The 22,133-nt window shown below is 35.0% G+C and overlaps 2 protein-coding genes across 3 annotated transcripts; one reads left to right on the plus strand and one right to left on the minus strand.

Annotated features, from left to right (window-relative positions):
- The first annotated feature begins 1,879 nt into the window (after positions 1 to 1,879).
- Positions 1,880 to 4,624, plus strand: SWEET1 (Nodulin MtN3 family protein). 2 transcript variants are annotated; one of them, XM_020354382.3, is made up of 6 exons: positions 1,880 to 2,064; positions 2,158 to 2,194; positions 2,317 to 2,412; positions 2,867 to 3,146; positions 3,872 to 3,991; positions 4,294 to 4,624. In XM_020354382.3, exons 1-6 carry the CDS (start codon positions 2,031 to 2,033, stop codon positions 4,492 to 4,494), a joined length of 768 nt encoding a protein of 255 aa, XP_020209971.1. In that variant the 5' UTR covers positions 1,880 to 2,030; the 3' UTR covers positions 4,495 to 4,624. The 2 variants fall into 2 exon arrangements, with proteins under 2 accessions (XP_020209971.1, XP_029129849.1); XM_029274016.2 differs by having other exon boundaries at positions 4,224 to 4,340.
- A 15,109-nt stretch (positions 4,625 to 19,733) lies between these two features.
- LOC109795571 (uncharacterized) lies at positions 19,734 to 21,778 on the minus strand. Its single transcript, XM_020355114.2, has 2 exons — positions 20,369 to 21,778; positions 19,734 to 20,222 (listed from the first exon to the last, which is right to left on the minus strand). The coding sequence occupies exons 1-2, from the start codon at positions 21,776 to 21,778 to the stop codon at positions 19,734 to 19,736; spliced, it is 1,899 nt and encodes a 632-aa protein (XP_020210703.2).
- Positions 21,779 to 22,133: the final 355 nt, after the last annotated feature.

Raw genomic sequence — 22,133 nt, forward strand, 5'->3', positions numbered from 1 at the left:
CCAGAAGCCGAAGTCTTTACCATCAAACTTCTCTATCTTCACCTTCCCTTCTTCTAATGCCATTGCTCTGCTGCTGAGAAAAGCTCTTGCTCTCTAAACTGAGACTCTCTCCTCTTAAATTGAGGAATTCTGAGAAAAGCTCTCACTCTCTAAACTGAAGATTATTCTTTTCTGTTGTGGAAGATCAGATAAAACTGCAACCACAGAGCATACTAAGAATACTCTCCTCTCACTCTCTAAACTGAAGATTATTCTTTTCTGTTGTGGAAGATCAGATAAAACTGCAACCACAGAGCATACTAAGAATACTCTCCCGAACCTAGAGCTCTGATACCAGTTGTTAGGCAACTGGCATTAAAAGAGAGAATAAAAAGGATAGAAGAGAGAAATAAACAATACTAAGAGTATTTGTTTTTTGTGTGTCTTAAACCTTACAAGGTGCCTCTATATATATAGCATAAGGAAGAGGCAAGCATTACAAACTAAGTGATGTGGGACTTAATAAGTAAGTTAAACTAAACAATGTGGGACTACTTCAATTTTAGAACTTAGACTACACACTTAACACCCTGCAGGGAGCGAGGCAAAACTTGGAATTGTGTAGGTGTTCAAAATATTATTTCCTTCCCAACTTGTCAGGTCCACTAAATTTCAAATCTGGACATTCCATCTGTTTATACCATTAATACATGTTGCTTAATATTTTTTTTTTTTGTATTGTAGCAAAGACTCATCTTAGGCTGAACAAGCACAAGTATTATCTTAATCCAGTCACTACAAATTATAAACGGGCATGAGATCAAATCTAAATTATTCTGAATGGCATATAAATACCAACAGATAATAAGTACACGTCCTAAATAATAAGCTAAGGACTTCTGCTTTGACAGAGGCAAAGGCAGCCCCAGTTTTAGTCATACAATCATCAATATTACGTTGAATGATTATATCTTTCCATGTATTGAAGGCATATATAACGTGTAATATTTTATATATTTTTTAATTGTAGTATTAAAAAAAAAAAAAAGACATAAGTAAACAAATCATTGATAATTTTTTTACAATATTAGACTGCCATAATATGCACTTTATTAATGAATATGGAGAGAAATAATTATAATTAACAGTTTTAGCGTAAAAAAATAGATTATCTATACCAATAAGGAATTAGTTGGATAGACAATTTATTATTTTTTAAAAATAAAATGCATATAGATGAAGGAAGGGCTTCAACCCACTAGAATATAGATAATATATATAGGGTTTATAGATTAATATATAAAATGTTTAAATATGTTTTTGATGATTCGGTCCTCAAATTTAAGATAATTTATTTTGGTCTTTCAAATTTAAAATTATTATCTTTAGTCTTATAATTTTCAAAAATATTATTTTAGTCTTTCAAGTCATTAATTTAATATATCTCAAGCTACCAATAATATATTTAAAAGTGAAGGATTAAAACAATTATGCATCATGAGTTAGACTTAATGTAATATTTTTACTAATAGAAACATCAATTGATAAATTTTATATTACAATATTTAAACTAATAAAATTTGGATATAAAAATTAAAATAAGATTTTTTTGAAATTACAAATATTAAAAAGACTATTTTTAAACTTGAGACAATTAAAATAAATTTATTTTAAAATTTAAATATTAAAATTATATTTAAATATATACATATTATAAAAAAAATATCTTATTTTTGTGTGTATAATTTTTGGACTATTCTATTCTTAAATATTTAAATAATAAAAAATAATATTCAGAATTGATCAAAATCAAATATATTATTTTTCTTTAATTTATTGGCAAAAGAAGTTAGCATTCAATATTCTTCCATTATTTTCCTGTATATATACCATATATAAGTCCTGAAGTCCTGCTATAACCTGTGCAAACTACCGCTTGTTACAGTTATGAGTTACTTAGTGTTCTAAAGAAACCACTCGTTCTTTAGACCACTTTTATACCTTTTTTTCAACTCTCGCTGATATTTCTCAAATATCAAAGCTTCAAGATCATGGGTATTGCGCATACCTTGTTCGGGATATTGGGTAAGTTTCTCTTATTTTCCTTCACAATGGTTGCATTTGCTTGCCTTTCTTGTCTACGGTTCTTGGTTTCTCAATGTTCTTTTCGTGGTGCAGGGAATGGTTCTGGTTTGTTCCTCTTCTTGGCTCCAACGTATGCATCTCATAACTGCCCCCTTATTCTTTATGATACTCATAAAATCATCTTCTTGTGTGCTTGTGTTGTGTGTATTGTACCAATTTGAGCAAAACTCATTACAAGTTTGGTTTTTGTAGAGTCACATTCAGGAGAATCATCGTGAACAAATCCACAGAGAAGTTCTCGGGCGTTCCTTACCCCATGACACTGCTCAACTGTCTTCTTTCTTCTTGGCATGTTTAATTTTTCTCCCTCACTACTTTCAATTCTTTTGCTTTATCTTTAGTCAAAATCGTTGATTTTGTGTTGGATTCTGTTCTCATTTCTTCCATTTCCCTCTACTTTGCATCATCTTCATGAAAATTTCATATGGGGAAGAGGCATACAACATGGTAAACCTTTTTTCTTGTTTTCTAATTGCATGCACGGATTGATCGACCTTTTTGTCAAATCTTGGCTTAGAAGTTATACTCTGTTCGATCTAGCTATATGCGGTACTTTTTTATCTATTTTTTTTTTATATGTAAAAATTACAATGAGGACTGCAAATAATTTCGACCCTTTTGGCTCCTTTTGTTTATTTTGTAATTAGCTCAATTTGGAAAAGAAAATTTCATGTGGGTCAATTGTGTACTAGTAAAGTTTTGATTTTTCATGGTCTAATTGTATTGATTTTGGCATCCACAGGTATGGTTTGCCGTTTGTGTCTCCAAACAACATACTTGTGACAGTTATCAATGGCACAGGGGCAGTGATTGAAACTATATACGTTTTGATCTTCGTCTTGTTCGCACCGAAGAAAGAGAAGGCTAAAGTTCTTGGTCTTTTCTCGTTTGTCGTAGCAGTGTTCTCTGGTGTCGTTTTGGTGTCCCTGTTAGCACTGCATGGCCAAGCTAGAAAGATCTTCTGTGGCTTCGCTGCTGCCATATTTTCCATCATCATGTATGGTTCACCACTCTCAATAATGGTAAGCTATGTTCAAACTTTTTGTATAAAATTCCATGTGTATTATTCATTCCTCTTCTCTTTAAAAAAGAAAAAAAAAAAACTGGTTTTAATCGTAACAGATTAGATCTTGGATTTAGGATGAAAAAATATGGTTAAAAACGAAAACCTTATTAAATATGTTAATTTGAAAATTAATCATTAAAAAATATTTGGTACCAATAATATATTTTTTAAAAAAAATTCATTTCCTGGATCCTTATCATGTCATAATGACATGCCCAGCTTGGCCATGTTTTTTTCATTTTCTTCTTTTCCTGTTTTGGCAAGTTACTTTTCAGATTACCTTTTCTGTCCATCATTATTTTAAGAGAGACTTAGTTAGATTTTGTAATTTCTTAACCATTATTTATTAACAACTGATCTGAGTAATTTTAAATAGTGAAGGAGGACAATATGCACTATAAGTTAAAATTATAAATTTGTCAACAATCAAAATTAGTTATTAACGATGATTTCCATTAAAATAGTGGTAGCGGTGCACAAATTTATAGGACACATGAAATTCTGTCAAAGAATCTTTGTCTACTTTTTGCTAGCTAATATATAGTTAGCAGTGGTTTTACACTTTTGAACACACTGACATTATTTTTAATAAAATTTATTATTATTTAGAATTTTATCCCCTCTATTCCAAGAAATAATTTGAATTTTTAATAAAATTAACTTTGTCGTATGTGTGTGCAGAGGCTAGTGATCAAAAGCAAGAGCGTGGAGTTTATGCCATTCTTCCTATCGCTATTTGTGTTTCTCTGCGGCACTTCTTGGTTTATCTTCGGTCTGCTAGGTCATGACCTATTTGTGACAGTAAGTCACACTCACATGTTATCACTTTATCGCTTTTAATTGGATCAGTGGATATGATTTCTGAATACCCTTTTTCAGTTGCATTTTGGGAGTGACAAACAAGCATGATCATGCATCAAATTTTTTAAATATGGTTGTTTATTCACTTTGAATACGTAAAGTGTTTTTATAAAATGGATGAATTCAATTTTCTTTTAATAATTTGGATCGAATTAATTTTTGATTGGTGCAGATTCTTTTGGACAAGACCATTATTGACAAAGACTCATAACTGGACGTGCATGGCTTGTTTTGTATTGTAGGTACCGAACGGCGTGGGTTCTGCGTTGGGGACAACGCAACTAATACTGTATTTTATATACCGTGATAACAAAGGTGATCCAAAATCAGCAACAACAAAAGAAGAAGCCATGGAAATGGGTACCACCGATAATAAAGCCCCCACATCATCAATAGAACCGAACCAATCCAACTCAAATGAAAATCAAGAGGGACACGTCTAAGGACGCGTGTTAGTTTAAACCACCACCCTTATCTTTGTGTACTGTACGTCTTTGCCAACATTATTAAGTGCCTCTTTGATTTGAACAATGCTTGTTGTATCTTAGTACTTGTTATATTTGTGTTCCTCAATCATTTGTGCTTTACTTTCGGTATGATGATAATGTCGAGTTTATAAGTACTGCAAGTGTTAATAAGCAGTATATATATAGGTGTTTACCTATTATTTTCCAAGATAGAATTAATTAAAAGATAAATAAATATTAAAAAAAAACTAAATTTTACTTTGTATAGAAGAATATGCAAATTTTGTGATCGATGTTGCAAAATTAAAAAAATAAAAAAAAATAAAAAAGGTTGTGGAAAAAGACCTGGATCCGTTTTTTTCTGGAGCGTTGTGCAGAATCGAAACGGGGGCCATTATGATGAAACAAAATGCCTTTATCAGTTAAGATGTTTGGAAGAAATGGGGACAGGACGACGTCATAGAAAAGTAATCTCAAAATTAGTTTTTAACCATTAAAGAGTAAAGAAAGTTTAAAATCTTATATTAATTGGAGAGAATCTACGTACGTGCACCCTCAAGAGCGCTTCTACGGTTCTACTATATGCACCAGGGAACAAATTGTTTGAAAATAATATTATTTTATTAAATAGTTTATTTTATAATAATTTTTAATAAGTATTCAATAATTTTAAACTTTGTTATATTTAACTTTAGAAACTTATAATTGCATAAATATCTCTGGAATAATAATAAATAAAAAGTAAAAAGAATTTTATTAAAATTACAGATGATGTGCCATGTTAGTTTTCATTGTTGTCGATCACATGTCAAAAGTAGTCAATGTTCCTCCTTCGCATGATATCGGTGGAATTTTACAGGCATAGATTAGGTGACGGAATCGAAGGTCGTCAGTGGCGACTTTGGTAGCAAAAGAATCATCTGGGAAGAGGAGGTTACAGAGGAAGACATCATACTCAAGGAGGACGACAACAATTGAAGTTGCATTTCAAGAGTGACAAGGAGATGGCAAAGGAGATGCCCTCATCCAAGACCAAAGAGGATAGGATTTTGTAGATGTAGTAGAGGAGGTGGTTCGACGGGACCTATTGCCTCGTGAACCACATCTTGAACATGGTTGAGGTGACAGTGTTGATGGTGAAGAGATATTATATATGTAATATCATATTATATTATTAAATATATAATTTAGAATTAATAATATATTATAAAAGTTATTTAAGTTGCGTATATTATAGATAAATATATTAAAATAAGCAGTTATTTTTATGCTTAATAAGACTTTTTGCTCTTCTATTAACAAATTTAATTCTCATTGTTATTTTTGTGATTTGTGGTCCTTTAAAAAAAATTGTGGTTGAACCGGTTTGACCTACCGGTTCACTGGTCGAACTGAAAAATTGACCTGTTCAATCCGGTTTAAAACGGGTCAAATGCATAACCGATCCAACTTAAGATTCAGACCGGTTAGACCATCGATTCTCAGTCTAACCGGTCCGACCGGCCAGTCCAATCCAGGTTTTTAAACAATGATTGAGACCATCGACGACAATGGTAGAGGTTAGTTGGGACAAGGAGATTAAGGAAATGTGTTCAAGGCGATCAGAGATGAAAGGTTAAAGATGGATGGTGGTGGCATGTCCACATTAAACGAAGGAAAAAGAAAATAAAAATGGAAGGACATAATTGTAATAAATATACTCCACAACATCTCAGTATTTCATTTTAAAATAATAAATTTACTATTTATATTAATTTGAAATATATGAACCACTTGAGAAAATACCTTTATTTAAGGACTCATGGATGAGATACCTACTATAAGGTGCTTCATGTTAGAATTTTTCATATTCTCAATTTAAGTGACTCATTCCTTAAACACTTTTTTTAAGCATGTAGTTCATGTATTATTGAGTAATCTTTAACTATGTATTTTAAAAAAATAATTGGTTGAGGTTTACATCTAGTTATTACAATTTTTTTTTACTAAAATAGCTATTTTAAATATAAATTAAATTATTTTAGGTTATTGAATATGAATTTTACTCTTAGAAAGCGTTTGCTAAGAGAGAAATTTTTTATACCAAAAAATCATTATTCTCGAAAATTACAAACTCTAAGAAATGATTATGGTAATGATTAAAATATGTTTGGTTACTTATAAAGATTTCTAAAAATATTAATATAAGATTTGAGAAATAAAGATTCTTATATGTTTAGTTACAATATTACTATTTTAACTATATATAAATATTTTTTTACAAAAAAAATTGAGTGTTTTCATCATTGTAAGGTGTAATTGTGTCATAATCTAACAAAAATATCAAATTTAACTTGAAATAACAAATCAATATTTACATGTGATTAAACTTTATGCAAAATAATAGTAAATCAATATGTTAAATATTATTTTCATGGTTTATCATAATAAGAAAATAAAAGGTTAAATTAACATTCAAAATAACAATTAGAATTAAACTATAAGCAAAGTAGAAACAATAGAAGAAAAAAAACATCTATGGTGTTATTTTTCTTAAAAAATTTGTCAAATTTAGAAGTTAAAATCATAATAAGAAATTAATAATGTAATTTTATAATTTATAAATTTTAAATAACTATGAAATTATATATTGAATGAAAAGTATATAATTATTTACTTTTTGTAGTATTAGATTAACGAGAAAAGTGATAAATAAAAAAACAAATAGTAATATTCCTACTTAATAACAATAAAATATTTTTTAATTAAAAGCACAATAAAATAATTTATTAAAATTTATACATGAAACATTGCAATAATTTTTTTTTCTCAAAACAAATAATTAAAAATGATAAAAAAATAATATGCCTAATGAATTATTCAATTTAATTTATATTTTAACTAGTTAATAAAATTAATGTATTTTTGTATTTATTGTTCAAGTGATAATGAATAAAAATATTATTAATTAAGTTTTTTTATTTTAAAAAAAAGATATTATGATTATATATATATATATATATATATATATATATATATATATATATATATATATATATATATATATATCATGATTTGGTCGGAGGAAGGGTTCGGCGGGTACAATGAGAGGGATAAACGCAGGAAATTATTTGATACAAATTAGGTTGAGAAAAAAATGGTTACCTAAGTGCTTTAAAGTCCCCACAACCATGTCTTCGTAGATTACGTGATTGTCGTTCTCTGCTATGTCTCAACAATTGGTTATGGACGAGCTGCTGCAAGCACATGGCAATCTAACCCATTCTCGTGGGTACCCGCTTGAACCCACCCTAATTTAGATAGAAAAAATTTATATTTATTGGATTCGGGTTTAAATTTTCTCTGATTGATAAAATTAGGGGCGGAGGCGAGAATGTTAATACCTACCTCCCACCCCTGTGCACCCGTACTAGCTCCGCTTAATAATATAATTAAAATTTTATTTATATATATATAAACTAAAATTAGAAATATTTATATATAAAAATTTGTATTATTTTAGTTTTCTTTTTTTTAAATTTATTCATATTTATTTATAAAAAAAATAAAAATATAAAAAAAATATAATAAAAAAAAAGGTAGGAGCGGGACTGGAGGCGAGACAGAGAAACCCGAATTCTACTAAGGACAGAGATAATTACCTAAATTTTATCTCTAATAGGTATCGAGAGCAAAGGTAAAAGCGATTTAAATCTACGGGGCAGAGGCGGAAAACGTAAAATTCGCCCTCGCTTTTGCCCCCGTCCCGTACCCATGCCTAGCTGCAAGGACACAAGTAAACTCACAAGTAAATTTTATTACTGTGTCGTGCTATGCCACGTGGTGCCCCTAAGAGGGAGAAGAGCAACACATGCAACGTTTAGATCAAAGTCTCCTCAATACATTTAACTTCTACAATATCAAAAGTACAAGAATTTCATGGCGAAAGCTTTTAATTTTCAATGCTCAGACAGTTACTATATACTATTTATGCTACTTAGGAATTTCAACTGACCATAGACTTAATCTGTTCATCACTCTCAAACCTGAAGGCAATTTAATATTGAATCCTTAATTTTCTTTCTCAAATTCTTTTCTTGTTGAGATGGTCCATTTATTTTCTTGTTGCATGGTTCATGTTTCTTGGTCCCTGAACTTGAACCCTACAGCAAAGTCAGCACAATGTCAACGTTTTCTGGCTCCAAATTACCTGTTCCCAGATTTCCCAGTAAAATTTATTTTATTCCTTTTTTGGTTGGTGACAAAATGATTGGCTTAAACAGTTATACTATAGCTTGGATGCTTCCTTTCCTAATTCGTTTCAGGCTCTTGATTGTATTTGAAGAGGGTGCCTGTTCCAATTCTTAAAGAATGACATATATATGGTCTTCTATCATAAACTTTTTCAAAAGAAATTTTAGAAGAAAATTAAAAAAAAATAAAATAAAATAAAACACACCTTTTTATAAACTAAAATTAATTTGTATTTAAATTAATATTAAGATTTTTGGAGAAACTAATATATATTTTTAAAAAAAATAGCTTATAAATAAATTAATTTTAACATTTAAAGAAGTTTTTCTCTTTATTTTTCTTTCTAACTTTCTTATGAGTGTCTATGAAAAAATTTATTAAAAAATAGCTATTAGAACATACCACATGATGTCAGAAGAACTTTATCCACACTGGAGTGAAGCTGCTGAGTTGTTCAGACTTCATAGAATATCCATATATACCTCCTTTTTCCAACAATGTACAATAATTAACATTTATTTATTGGAGTTTTATTTCCCTGCCATGTTATTGACAATCATTTTTTCTTTGAAAATCCCTACATTTTGCTCTGATAATCTATGCAAGATTAAGTGTAGCTAGCATATTGTCATGGTTCCTGTCCTTTAATATCATATTAACATTTTTCCCTTATATATCTTTATGTTTAGACTTCTATAATGTTACAATTATAAAATGTTTACTATATTGCTATCCGAATTTGGGTGTCTTGAACAAATTCCTATAATGTGAGGGATTGACTCTTGCGTGATTTTCCTTTTGCATTGTGAAGAACAAATGAAAAGGTTCATGTGACAAAATTCAAAAGTTTGATTCTTTGGTGAACTGCATGTGGATATGAACACAATGGTTGAGGAAGCAGTAAAATATGTGAAGTTAAAACATGAAATCAAGGTAACAACTTGGTATATGATGGAATTACTTGAAGGAGATTGATGTTCTTTAAGTTATTCCATGTTAAGTTCCGTCTTCTCTTGAGATTGACTCGTCCAAATGATGAAGAACACCTTTGAAGGAAGTTTCAGTGGTGAAGAAGAATTAAGGAAGTTCGGCAAGAAGATGAAGAAGCTTGAGGAACCTAGCTCAAAGGTTGAAGTACCTTTGAGAGAAAACCTAGGGAGAATGTTCTCCACGGTTTTGGTGACTTTGAGAAGAGAGAAATTCTAAAGAATTTTTAGATTTTATTCATCAAAAGTGAGGTACAAGGTTAGAATTACAAATATATAGAAAGAAGTAGCTTAGGGAGCAAGCTAATCGTAACCATGGTTCACTATGAACCATGATTTGGTTAGCTTGACCGTCCAAGCTAGTTAAGAAGCTTGTGGAGCAAGCTTCTCACTTAGCTTGCTTGGGAAGCAAGCTAAGGAGAAGCTTGTACCACAGGCTTCTTAAAACTTCCTAAGTGTAAGAAGCAATTTCGGCCAAGGTGAAGGAGAAAGCAAGCTAGGCGGCCTTGGTCCCAAATGACTCCATGAATTAATTTAAAAAAATGTTTGATTTGGTTTAATTAGGTTCATCCAAAGTAGATGAGACCTAGTTAAATCAAATCTATGAAAAATTAGGAATAAAATTAGTCAAATATGTAAAATTTTGCGTAGGTCCAACTATAGCCCAATTACTAGTCACACCCTCAAGCATTACTAAATGTCACCCCACTTATACTACTAAAAAAAATAGAAAATGAGTATACTTCAAGGTTAAGTTAAATGGAGTCTAAGTTCCCAAGTAACCTATCCTAGAAACATTATACAATGACTAATAAAATGCAATAAAGTGTCTCACAAATACAAAGGCAAAAATAAGCCTATACAGAAGAACTATGTACAAATTATATACAATTAGAACTAGGCCTTCTCTTCATGTTAGAGTAGTCCAAGTGAAGAATACCTTGAGCTTAGAAAGCCACTAGTCTTCAAAGTATCCAACCCCTCCTGGCCATAGCTTTTGTGATTGGGCCTTTGGCCCATGGTCCATCAGTATTCTTATTACTCAATCTAAAATTTAGTTAACTTTTATCATCACTAGTAATCTGGTTGTTCTGTTGTCTATCTTCACTTGAGGCTCATCAGGGTCTGGATCCCTCTCAACAGTGGCGGAGTTGGGAAAATTATTGGAATGCTTGTTTCAAGCACGTATAGGATAGAATAAATTTTAGTCTTTGTATATATTTTCTTTTAACACCTATGGAGATGTTGAACATTTGATTATAATAAGACATTTTTTGATGTGTAATTGTTCCACTGCTCTTCAGTCAAATGATCACGCTTCATGTGTTGCTCCTATCCATTTAGACATGTTTCTTCTCCAAACTTTGAATCTTTATACAAGTAAAACCGGTTGAAAAAAAGGAATGTTATAAAAGACTATGATTTAGGGGCGGATCTATATGAAATACAGTGGGCATTATATATATATATATATATATATATATATATATATATATAAAATTCAAAAATATTATATTTTAAAGAGTAAAAGTTATATTTTAATAAAATAAACACATATAATTATCATATGTGACGAAAAATATTCTTTGATAATCAATCATTTTTTTAAAGTTCAATTATAATATATATATATAGTAATGTTCACATATATAATTTAATATATTAAAAAAATTAATTTTTGATAAAATAAAATTTATAGTAAGTATGTTTACCTTTTGTACTTTTTATGTATTGTATATGTTGATTAAAAAAATCAAATAGTAAAAAATGTAAGGTTTATGTTCTATTTAAATTTTTTTATAAAATATATTTTTAAATAAATTATCATCTAAAAGTTTGTATTAGATATTAAAAACGTATTTATATCATAAATAAATTAAACTTAATTTTTATATAATTTAACATATTTATTTTTATATTTTTATTAGTATTAAATTATTATAAAGTAGGCCTTTAAGGTTATAGTTTTAACCAAACATTTAAAAAAATGTCTCTGACAGAAAAATAAGTTATATTTAAGACATATATTTTAATGAAAGTTAGGCTTAGACCTACTAAATTATAATATAACTTAGTCTAACCTAATTTATTTTTACCCATAATTGTAATCGTATATATAAAAACTTGTATAAAATAATTATGATATATTTATACCTTTTAAAAGTTATATATAAATTTTTAATACTATAAATATATGAATAAGTATTGTTTTTACTATCTAAAATTTCTAAATCTGTCCCTATGAATATAGTTAATATTCTAGCCCAAATACACTTTAAAATACGCATTTATATATTATGTAAGGAAAAACACTCGAGATTCAAACTATTGCTATATATATACAGAGAGGTTACAACTCGACGACCTGAATTTTCTACAATTGTAAACAGTGAAATAAAAACAAAATTATAGTTATGAATAAAAATTTTGTTTGAACAGAAGTTTAGAAGTGTTCTTACTAGGGGTGGGTATACGGACCGGTCCGGCCCGTTTAAGGCCCGGTCCGTAAAACTCGCGTTTTATACGGGCCGGATAAGTCCGGTCCGTAAAATAAATGGACTTATTTTTTAAGTCCGTATCCGGCCCGCCAAAATCCGCGGATAACGGACCGGTCCGCGGGCCTAAATAATGGTTCAAAAAAATAAATTTTTTAAAAATAAAAATACATAAAATTAGAAGAAAAAAATATTTTTTATTTATAAGCTAAATTTTATCATACTAAAATTTATCAATAGTTAAAATGGTTTAAAATACTAAATATTAAAATATTAAAATAAAAATAATTACAAATACTTAAATAATAGTAGCAAATTTTCAATAATAAAAACATCAAAATGTCATAAAAATCATTCAAATGACAAATATATACCAACTAAACATAATTTTAATGTCATAATAATTTTAAAAAATAAATACACAACTTAATATTAAAATCATAATATTTAAAAATATTAAATGTGAAGTCCGCGGACTAGCCCGCGAGCCCGCGGATTAAATCCGCCAAGTCCGCGGACTTAACGGGCCGGGCTCAAAAATTAGACATAATCATACGGATTTGAAAAAAACGGGTCCGTTATCCGCGAAATCCGCGGGCTTACGGACCGGTCCGCGGACCCGGGTCCATCTACCCACCCCTAGTTCTTACAAGACTGAGGTCGGACTTTCAGCTCGGGTAATCCATCTTGTCCATGTTGGTCTTGTAAGGGATCTGATGAAGTTGGCCTGCACAACAAGTCTTCTCGGTTGATCTTTCTCTCGCGCGTCTCGGATGTACTTGCAAAAAGGACTCCGACGATCAAGTTAGTCGTCTGCCCAATGTCATATATTGTCTATATCATTACCTGTGGTCGTCCCTACGTAACCGTGTAACTGTTGTATGGTTATCTTCTGAAGGTTATCGGCAGTTGAGCCATATTCGATATCGTTTCTGTGCCGAGGTGTATTCCTGATTTCCTCTATCCGATGTCACACCTCAGCACTTCATATGTTTACTTTAGTTTGACTAGGTGGTCCTCTCGGTCAACATTGTCTAATCAACTCGATTGAGCTCGGCTATAAGCCAGGTTGGTACATAAGCCCCCCAAGCTCTAAGCGAGGTAGGAGCAAAAAAGGTTAATAAGGCTGTAGCGGCGTAATGTAGAGATGACCGAGGTTGAATAATGACAGCTGACGCGTAAGGGGTCATGTCGTTTCAATGCACGTGTTGGAAGAGTGATGGTGTGTAATAAATGGTCATCAAATACGAAACGATAGGCGCGTGGGGATGTGCGAATTTGAAAGGACACGCTTGGGATTTGAAGGGGTGTAAGAATAAGCATTTAAAAAGGGGTCTGTGTATGCACGCATACATTCGTATGCTTGTTTAGAGAGGGGCAAAAAGGCGAAGCGTGAAAGTAGCATCAACGTGGGTAAAGCATTGGCATTTCCAGGTATTCCATTAGCCCTGCTTCTCTATGTTTAAGTTGTAGCTACGTTCTATACGTATCCCATAAACTTAGGTTGATGAAAGAGGGTGGGATGAAAGGGGGAAAGGAAAGGGCAAAATGGTGGAGGTGGAGGAGGCGAAAGTTCGGAAAAGAGGGGGAAACAACCGGAAAGATTCTCATCCCAGAATTGTAACATCTAGGTATGAATGGGTGAGGGGTGATGTGGGTCAGTATAGCAGCGAGTATGGGGATTTAATGGGAGTGAGTGTTTTGCAGCACAACTTGAAGTTTTATGTGCCCCCTATGCTAGAGCAAATCGTAATAGAACCCTGTTTGTCTGAAGAGCGTGTGTACTTCGAAGGGTTAGACATGTCTCCTAGCATATATATGTATAAGTGTGTGTTTAAGGATTTAGGTTTTCTAATGCCGTTCACACTGTTTGAATGTGAGTTCTTGGAAAAGGTTAACATAGCACCAAGTCAACTACACCCGAATAGTTGGGGTTTTCTGCGTGCATTTCAAATATTGTGTTCAGTATTAGGAATGGAAGTAAGTTTGCCGAGATTTATGCTTTTTTATCAAATAAAGTTAGGAGATCCACCTTTTGGATGGGTTTTGTTGAGTGGGAGTTCGAAAGGAGGAGGATTGTTCCAAATATTTACACAATCATACAAGAACTTCAAACAAGAATTTATCAAAATTCGGTCTACATGTCCTGATCCGAATTTAGATTGTGTGTTTTTCTTGAATGGAAAGTCGAGATTCCCCTTCTACTGGCAATCTCAACCTATTAAATTTTTCGGTTCGGAAGGTTTGGAATTAACCCCCTCCGAAGTGGAAGATATAGAAAAATTGCAAAAGCTACCTCGGCCTTTAGAAAGCAAGTCAATTTTAGTGCTTGCTGGATCAAAGAATCCTCAAGAGGATCTAGAAAGTAAGTTATAATTATAATGTCGATAACAGTTAAATATGTCTTGGATTGATTTCAACATAATATTATGCTGGCTGATGTAGGTATCATGGGGAGGAGTAAGTGGCGTGAATTGAAGGGAAAATTCAACATAGAAGAGATTCCGGATACAGCTCCTCCTAAGCCGAAGGTGAAGAAACAGAATATAGGAAGTGAAGAGCTAAAAACCAAGGAGCATAAGATTGCTGACGATGTGATTAGTGAGAAGCATGAGGCTGCTGCCCACATTGTGAGCTCGAGTGCTCCGAAGAAGGATGTTGAGAAAGGCATCACCATTCCTATTATTGATTTAGAGAAAGAAAAGGTATGTTTCTTGTTGTTATTAGATATTATATGAAAGAAAAGGTATGATTCCTCTTATTGTCCTAATTTCAAATTGGTCTTTTGTAGCCTTCAAACGCACAAGTTCCTGAGTCATCGGATCAGTTGGTGTCTAATTTGGAGGCCTCAATTGCTTAACTCGGTGTGAGTTCGCCGACCCCGCATGGGGGGTCATCCAAAAATCGACCGAGATCAATACATCAGAGATATGATACTGAGAATCCGTTATCAAGGTTGGATCATGTGAGCATGTCACCCGATGTGAAATCCTTTTGGAATGCCGAGTTAACTGTAGAGTCATTCTACAAGGAGGATCCGGCCTATATTGCGGATAAAGCCTTAATTGAAAAGGTTGGAGCTGTTCAAGGTTTGGACTCGATGCAAGTGTTTCTACAAAGATCCATCGCTGTGGTGGATCATTGGAAGAAAAAGTGGGAGAAAAATGCTACATTAATGGCCAAGCTGAGAACTGAAAGTGCACAGGTCGGGTCATTGGTGAATGAGGTTGGCGATTTGAAGAGAAAGTTGGAGGAAAATTCCAAGGCTTTTGAAATCTCGGTGAGATCAAATAAATCTTATGCAGCGAAAGTGGAGGATCTTTTGAAGAAGGTGAATCTGTTGGAGAAAGAAAAAGAAGCTCAAGCAAAGAATGTGAAAATGCTGGAAAAAGAGAACAAAGGATTATGAGGGGAATATTCAAAGCTTAAAGGACGAGATGGTAGAGCTGTACAAGAAAAACAAAGCATGTCAAGAAGTTATTGCCATCAATGTGAAAAAGATTGGGGAACTAGATAATGATAACAAAAAGATGAAGAGTGAGATGGAGACTACCGAATACCAAGTGGTTGTGGAGCACAAGAGGGGTTTTGCGAAAGCACTAAGACAAGTACAAGTTATTGCCCCAAATGTCGACTTGTGAGAAGTTCACATCACCAAGGATGTTTTCAAAGGAAAACTTGTTCATGAAGATGACATCCCTGATGATGTAAGCGACGAGGAGAATAATGAATAGCTTTGCTAGTTTGATGATTACTAGGATATTTTGCATTTAAGATTTATGTTTATTACTGCTTTCTCTTGCCTTCGTAGGCTAAATATGGAATTTTTGACAATGTTGTGATGTTCTGGATATTAAGTTATTTATGTTGTTATGTTTAAATTTGACTTCAAACTTGATTGAAGCTCTGAATATCTATCATGAATATGGTTTGACTTCAAACTTAGCTAAAGTAAAAACAGAGAGGTAATAAGTAGAATCAACTATTTGAATTGAAACTAAGTTGAATGCCTCGACAACAATTTACCCAATATATTAATAAAATAGAATCAACTCAAATGTGGTCGTATTATGAACGAAGCATAAATTTTGTTCAAGTTTGGCTAAATTATGGGTAAGTAGAAAATTCGACTCAAACTTGGCCGAGTATCATATGCAAGTGATAACATTGGCTCAGACTTGGCCGAGATAAGTAGAAAATTCGACTCAAACTTGGCCGAGTATCATATGATAAGTAGAAAATTCGACTCAAACTTGGCTGAGTATCATATGCAAATGATAACATTGGCTCAGACTTGGCCGAGATAAGTAGAAAATTTGGCTCAAACTTGGTCGGCTCAAACTTGGCCACTGAAAAATAATATTGGCTCAAACTTGGCCAGTTTTTTAGTTGAAAGTCAAATTTAGCCAAATTTGTTAATATTGGCTCGGATTTGGCCAACTTTTAGAATGAGAACTGGCATAAGAATTAAGAATAAGAAACTAAATTGGAAGGAAAGAGAATAACCAAATTGCAAGAAGAGAGAATTTATAATGTAGAGTTATATATGCATTACATCTCTCTTGCTGACCTCAGGCGTGCCTCGTTAAAACCTCTTCAGCCAAAACCCTTCTTTTTTATGGGGAAAAAAGTCTGAAGTAGGAAAAAGAGTACATCACCTGGGTTTACACAGTTCAACTATAGTAAAATTTCAAATGAGTAGCATTCCAAGTCCTGGGGATGACTTTGCCACTCAATTCCACAAGCCTGTATGCACCATTTTGCAGACATTCTAAAATACGGAAAGGGCCTTCCCAGTTAGCTGCAAATTTCCCTGCTGATATTTCTTTTCTAGCTTCTCCAACAGCTCTCCAAATAAGGTCTCCTTCTCGAAAGGATCTCGGTTTAAGCTTGGAGTTGTATCTCCTTGAAGCTCTGAGCTTGCATGCCTCTTCTTGAACTTGGGAGCATTCTCTGATTTCGTCCACAAGATCGAGATCCGTTTTCAACGCTTCTGTATTTTGAGTGGTATCAAAAGTCAGCCTTCGGGACTTGGTTCTCCGACCTCCACTGGTATCATGGCATCAGACCCATAAGTTAACTTATATGGGGTTTCTTGAGTGGTAGTTTGTGGTGTGCAATGATAGGCCCACAAAACACCTGGGAGCTCGTCCACCCATTCTCCTTTTGATGAGCCAAGTCTTTTCCTGAGTTCCCAGAGGATAACCTTGTTGGCAACTTCAACTTGACCATTGGTTTGTGGATGTTCAACTGAAGTAACTTTGTGATTAATTCCGAGTTGTCCCAAAAATTGTTCAAAATTTTTATCAACGAACTGCTTTCCATTGTCGGTGGTTATGGCACTAGGTAAGCCATATCTGCAGATAATTTTCTTCCATGTAAATTTTTGGACATTGGCCGCAGTGATTTTTGCTAGTGCTTCAGCTTCAATCCATTTTGTGAAGTAGTCAATTCCAACTAGTAGAAACTTTAGTTGGCCTTTGGCTATTAGAAAAGGACCAAGAATGTCCATCCCCCACCAGGCAAAGGGCCATGTTAACTGCATGGACTGTAAAGTTGTTGGAGGTAATCGGTGGAGATTTCCAAACTCTTGGCAAGCCTTGCATCTCTGTACATATGACTTACAATCCGATCTCATAGTTGACCAGTAGTATCCAGCTCGGATAACTCGGGCAACCATGGACCGAGCTCCAGAATGCATACCACAAATGCCGCGATGGATCTCATCCATTATGTATTTAGCCTGATCTGTATCTAAGCACTTGAGGAGAGGCATGGAGAAACCTCATTTGAACAATTCATCAGCTTCAATGGTGAAGTGGCATGACTTGTTTTTAATCTTAGCTACTTCCACCTTGCTATCTGGCAAGATCCCATCTTTGAGATATCTCCAGATATCGGCCATCCAACCTTGCTGACAAGGATTGCTAGCAAAAATCGTTGTAATTTGACAACTAGGGGCAGCTATGGTTTCTTGGATGATAGTCTTATGTTGACCGGGACGTTTAGTGCTAGCAAGCCTCGACAACAAATTGACTCTGACGTTATGAGCTCTTGGGATGTGCTCTATCTGAAAAACATCGAAAAAATCTGTAAGACGAGATACCATAAGATTATACCTTTGAAGTTGGGGATCTTTAGTCTGATAACTTCCTCCTACTTGTTCAGTGATTAGCTTGGAATCACTGCAACATTTTAATCTTCTGACTCCAACGTCTTTGGCCAGTGTTAAACCTGCTAACAAAGCTTCATATTCAGCTTGATTATTAGTGGCTTTGAAATCAAATTTAATGGCAAGTTCAAGCATAATGTTATTTGGCCCTTCAAGGATAATGACAGCACCACTGCCTTTCACATTAGAGGATCCATCTACGTGCAATGTCCAAATCTATCCAAAGGTGGAACAGGGGTGAGCTCAGCAACGAAATCAACCAGACATTGGGCTTTTAGTGGTCCTCGGCTTTCATACTTGATACCGTACTCGGACAACTCGACTGACCAAGCTATCATCCGTCCGGCCAGGTCGGGTTTTCTGAGTATTTGCTTGATCGGGTAATCCGACTTAACAATAACCTGATGACTTTGGAAATATGGACGAAGTCGGCAAGATGCGACTACTAGTGCCAAAACCAACTTCTCTATTGTTTGATATCTTCTCTCGGTGTGTTGTAGTACTCGGCTGATGAAATAAATAGGAGTTTGCTTTTTGTTATTTTCCTGCATGAGTGCGGCACTAAGAACTCCAGCAGAACTCTTTTGGCTTTCTGAGTAAATTGAAGATTGGCTTGGCCTTCTCTGCCAGCTTGGGAATGAACCGAGATAACGAAGCAAGTCGCCCTGCCAACCTCTGTACTTCTTTGTGATTTTTGGGACTTCTCATGTTTATCAGGGCTTGGCACTTGTCGGGGTTTGCTTTAATTCTTCGGCAAGTGACCATGAAACCTAAGAATTTGCTTCCTTGAACTCCAAAGACACATTTTTCTAGGTTTAACCTCATGTTATGTTTTTGTATTTGCCCAAAAATTTCTGCAAGGTCTTGGACATGATGCTCAACGGATTTTGTCTTGATAACCATATCGTCAACATACACTTCAAGGTTACGTCCGATCTGACTGGCGAAGACCTTGTCCATGAGTCTTTGATAGGTGGCTCCTGCATTCTTGAGTCCAAAGGGCATGACATGGTAGTAATAGTTGGCCTGTTCTGTGATGAAAGCAGTGTGTTCTTCATCTGGAGGGTACATCAATATTTGGTTATAGCCTGAGTAGGCGTCCAGGAAACTGAGCATGGCATATCCTGAAGCTCCATCAACTAATCTATCAATGCTGGGAAGCGGATAAGCATCCTTTGGGCAGGCTTTGTTTAAGTCAGTGTAGTCGACACACATGCGTCATTTGCCATTGGATTTTTTAACCATTACCACGTTGGCTAGCCAAGTGGTGTAGTTAATTTCTAAGATAAACCCTGCACTCAAAAGCTTTTGTGTTTCAGCTTTGACAGCTTATCTTCTCTCACCTCCGATCTTTCTTTGCTTCTGAGATACAGGCTTTGCTTCCCTGTGGATAGCTAATCTGTGGCAAATAAAATTTGGATCTATCCCAGGCATATCTGCACTGTTCCAAGCAAAAAGATCAGCGTTTTCAATAAGTATTGACATGATTTTACCTTGTACATGAGTTTCAACGTGCTTTCCGATTCTGGTGCACTGGTTTGGTTTCTTGCCAATTTGGAACTCAATTAGTTCGTCAATGGGATCAGGTCGACGATCATGCATGTCAACTCGGGGATCCAGGTCAGCCGTTTCCTTTGTACCGAGATGGGCGACGATAGTAGAGGTTGATTTCTCAGGTTGAAGATTGGAAGATGCAATCTTCAGGCTCTCGGCATAACATCGTCTTGCTACCTGCTGATTAGCTCTGACAGTTATTATATGCCCGTCTGTACCCGAGAATTTCATAGTCAAATGGGGTGTTGACACGATCGCTCCTAACTGATTTAATGTCGGTCTCCCAATAAGAATATTGTAGGAGGTGACAGCGTCAACCAACAAGTGCTTCACCAATACTCTTCTGGAAGTTTGAGCTGTACCAAAAGAGGTTAATAATTTAATGAAACCACGAGTATGAACTCGCTCACCTGCGAACCCAACAAGAGGTTGGGTTCAGAATATGGTTGGATCATGTTATGGGGGATGTCAAGCTTCAAGAAAGTGGGCCAATAGAGCACATCGGCAGAGCTTCCTTGGTCAATTAGTGATTTCTGAACCTCCCAGTTAGCCACCTCGACCGAGATGACCATGGGATCATCTTGGTTGAGGCTTATGCCTTCATAATGGTCATCGGTGAAAACGATGGGAGGATTTGATGGGATCATTTTTGAATCCGAGTTGTGGTAATCATTGATGTTGTGAACATTGCGTAAATGTCGCTTTCTGGCAGAGTTAGAACTTCCTCCTCCAACGAAACCCCCCGCAATGGTATTGATGATCCCACGCAAGTTATTCTCGGCAGAGGGTTTATCTCCGTGCTGTGGATCGGCATTGTTTGCACTAGGTTTGTTTTCTTCACGCGTAGGTGCTTGTTGATAGTTGCCTTGCTCAGATCGGCCTTGGTGACCTTGGTATCGTCCTTGATATCGGTTTGAATATCGACCTCGTCCTCTACCGCGTCCGTGGGAAGCTTGACCTCGTTGGATGTATTGTCCAAGGTGACCAGCCTGAATCAGTTCTTCAATTTTGTCCTTGAGGCTCCAACATTCCTCCGTTGTGTGCCCGTGATTTCTGTGATATCGACAATGTTTGCTCTTGTCGGCATTGGCCGAGTTGTAGGCCGGAGGGGGCAAGGAGATTAGATCTGCATGGTTAGCTTCCTCCAAAATATTGACTCGAGGAGCATTAAGGGGTGTATAAAAATCATACCTGGGGCCTCGTGCTTGACAAGGTCTTTTGGATCTTTGATCGAAATGATTCTTTTGCTTCTCCCTGTTACTGGATTCTGCCTTGATAGTGAGGCCATCTCGGATAGTGTTACAGAATTCAGCTTGTTCTTCCATTTGTATGTATCCGGCGGCGCGTGCCCTCAGTTCGTCCATGCTTGCGGGCTGGTGTCGACACAGGCTGTCAACAAAGGGTCTAGGTTTGAGTGCCATCAACATGGAATGGAGGGCGACCTCTGGATTAAGATTTCGGATTTTGATGGAGACGTTGGCAAAACGTTCCATAAAATGCCTGAGAGATTCATCATCTTGTTGTAGCAAGTTAGATAACGCTGTAGAGGTGATATGATGAGGCCTGCTAGTGGCGTACTGGTCAGAGAAAAAATGGACCAGAGTATTAAAACTGTCTACCGATCTGGGTGGTAATTGTGTGTACCAACTAAGGGTTGCTCCCTTGAGTGATGTTGGAAATACGCGGCACATGATGGCGTCATCATTCGTGTAAAGGTTGATTTGAGTAACATATGCGTTAATGTGCTCATTAGGGTCAGTGGTTCCGTCATATCTGTCAATGTTTAACGGTTTCCAAGTAGGAGGAAGGGGAACTTCCATAATTCTATCAACGAAAGGGTGTCGTCGAGTGGAATGAAGATCGTGCTCAGAATGGCTGATATGAGTATGTGCAGATCGGTGAGTTGGTGTGGGTTCTGGTGGGTATGTAGGATCGGGAGAGGACTGATGTTCATCGGCAGTATGAGGAACACGGCTAGCATGATGAGTGTGTGGTGGTGGTTGATTTTGTTGCCACTAGGCTCAGAATGCAGCTTGTTCGGCGCGTAACTGTTGCAAGTCGGCTTCATGTTGTTTACGAAGGTTTTCCATCGCCGCTGCATGTTGTTGTTACATCAATTCGATTTGTTCAAGTAACCTTCGTAAGGCCGGGTTGTCTTCCATATTCGGTGTGGTC

The sequence above is a fragment of the Cajanus cajan genome, chromosome 9 (genome assembly GCF_000230855.2).
Source record: "Cajanus cajan strain Asha chromosome 9, NIPB_CcT2T_4, whole genome shotgun sequence".
Lineage (NCBI taxonomy): Eukaryota > Viridiplantae > Streptophyta > Magnoliopsida > Fabales > Fabaceae > Cajanus > Cajanus cajan.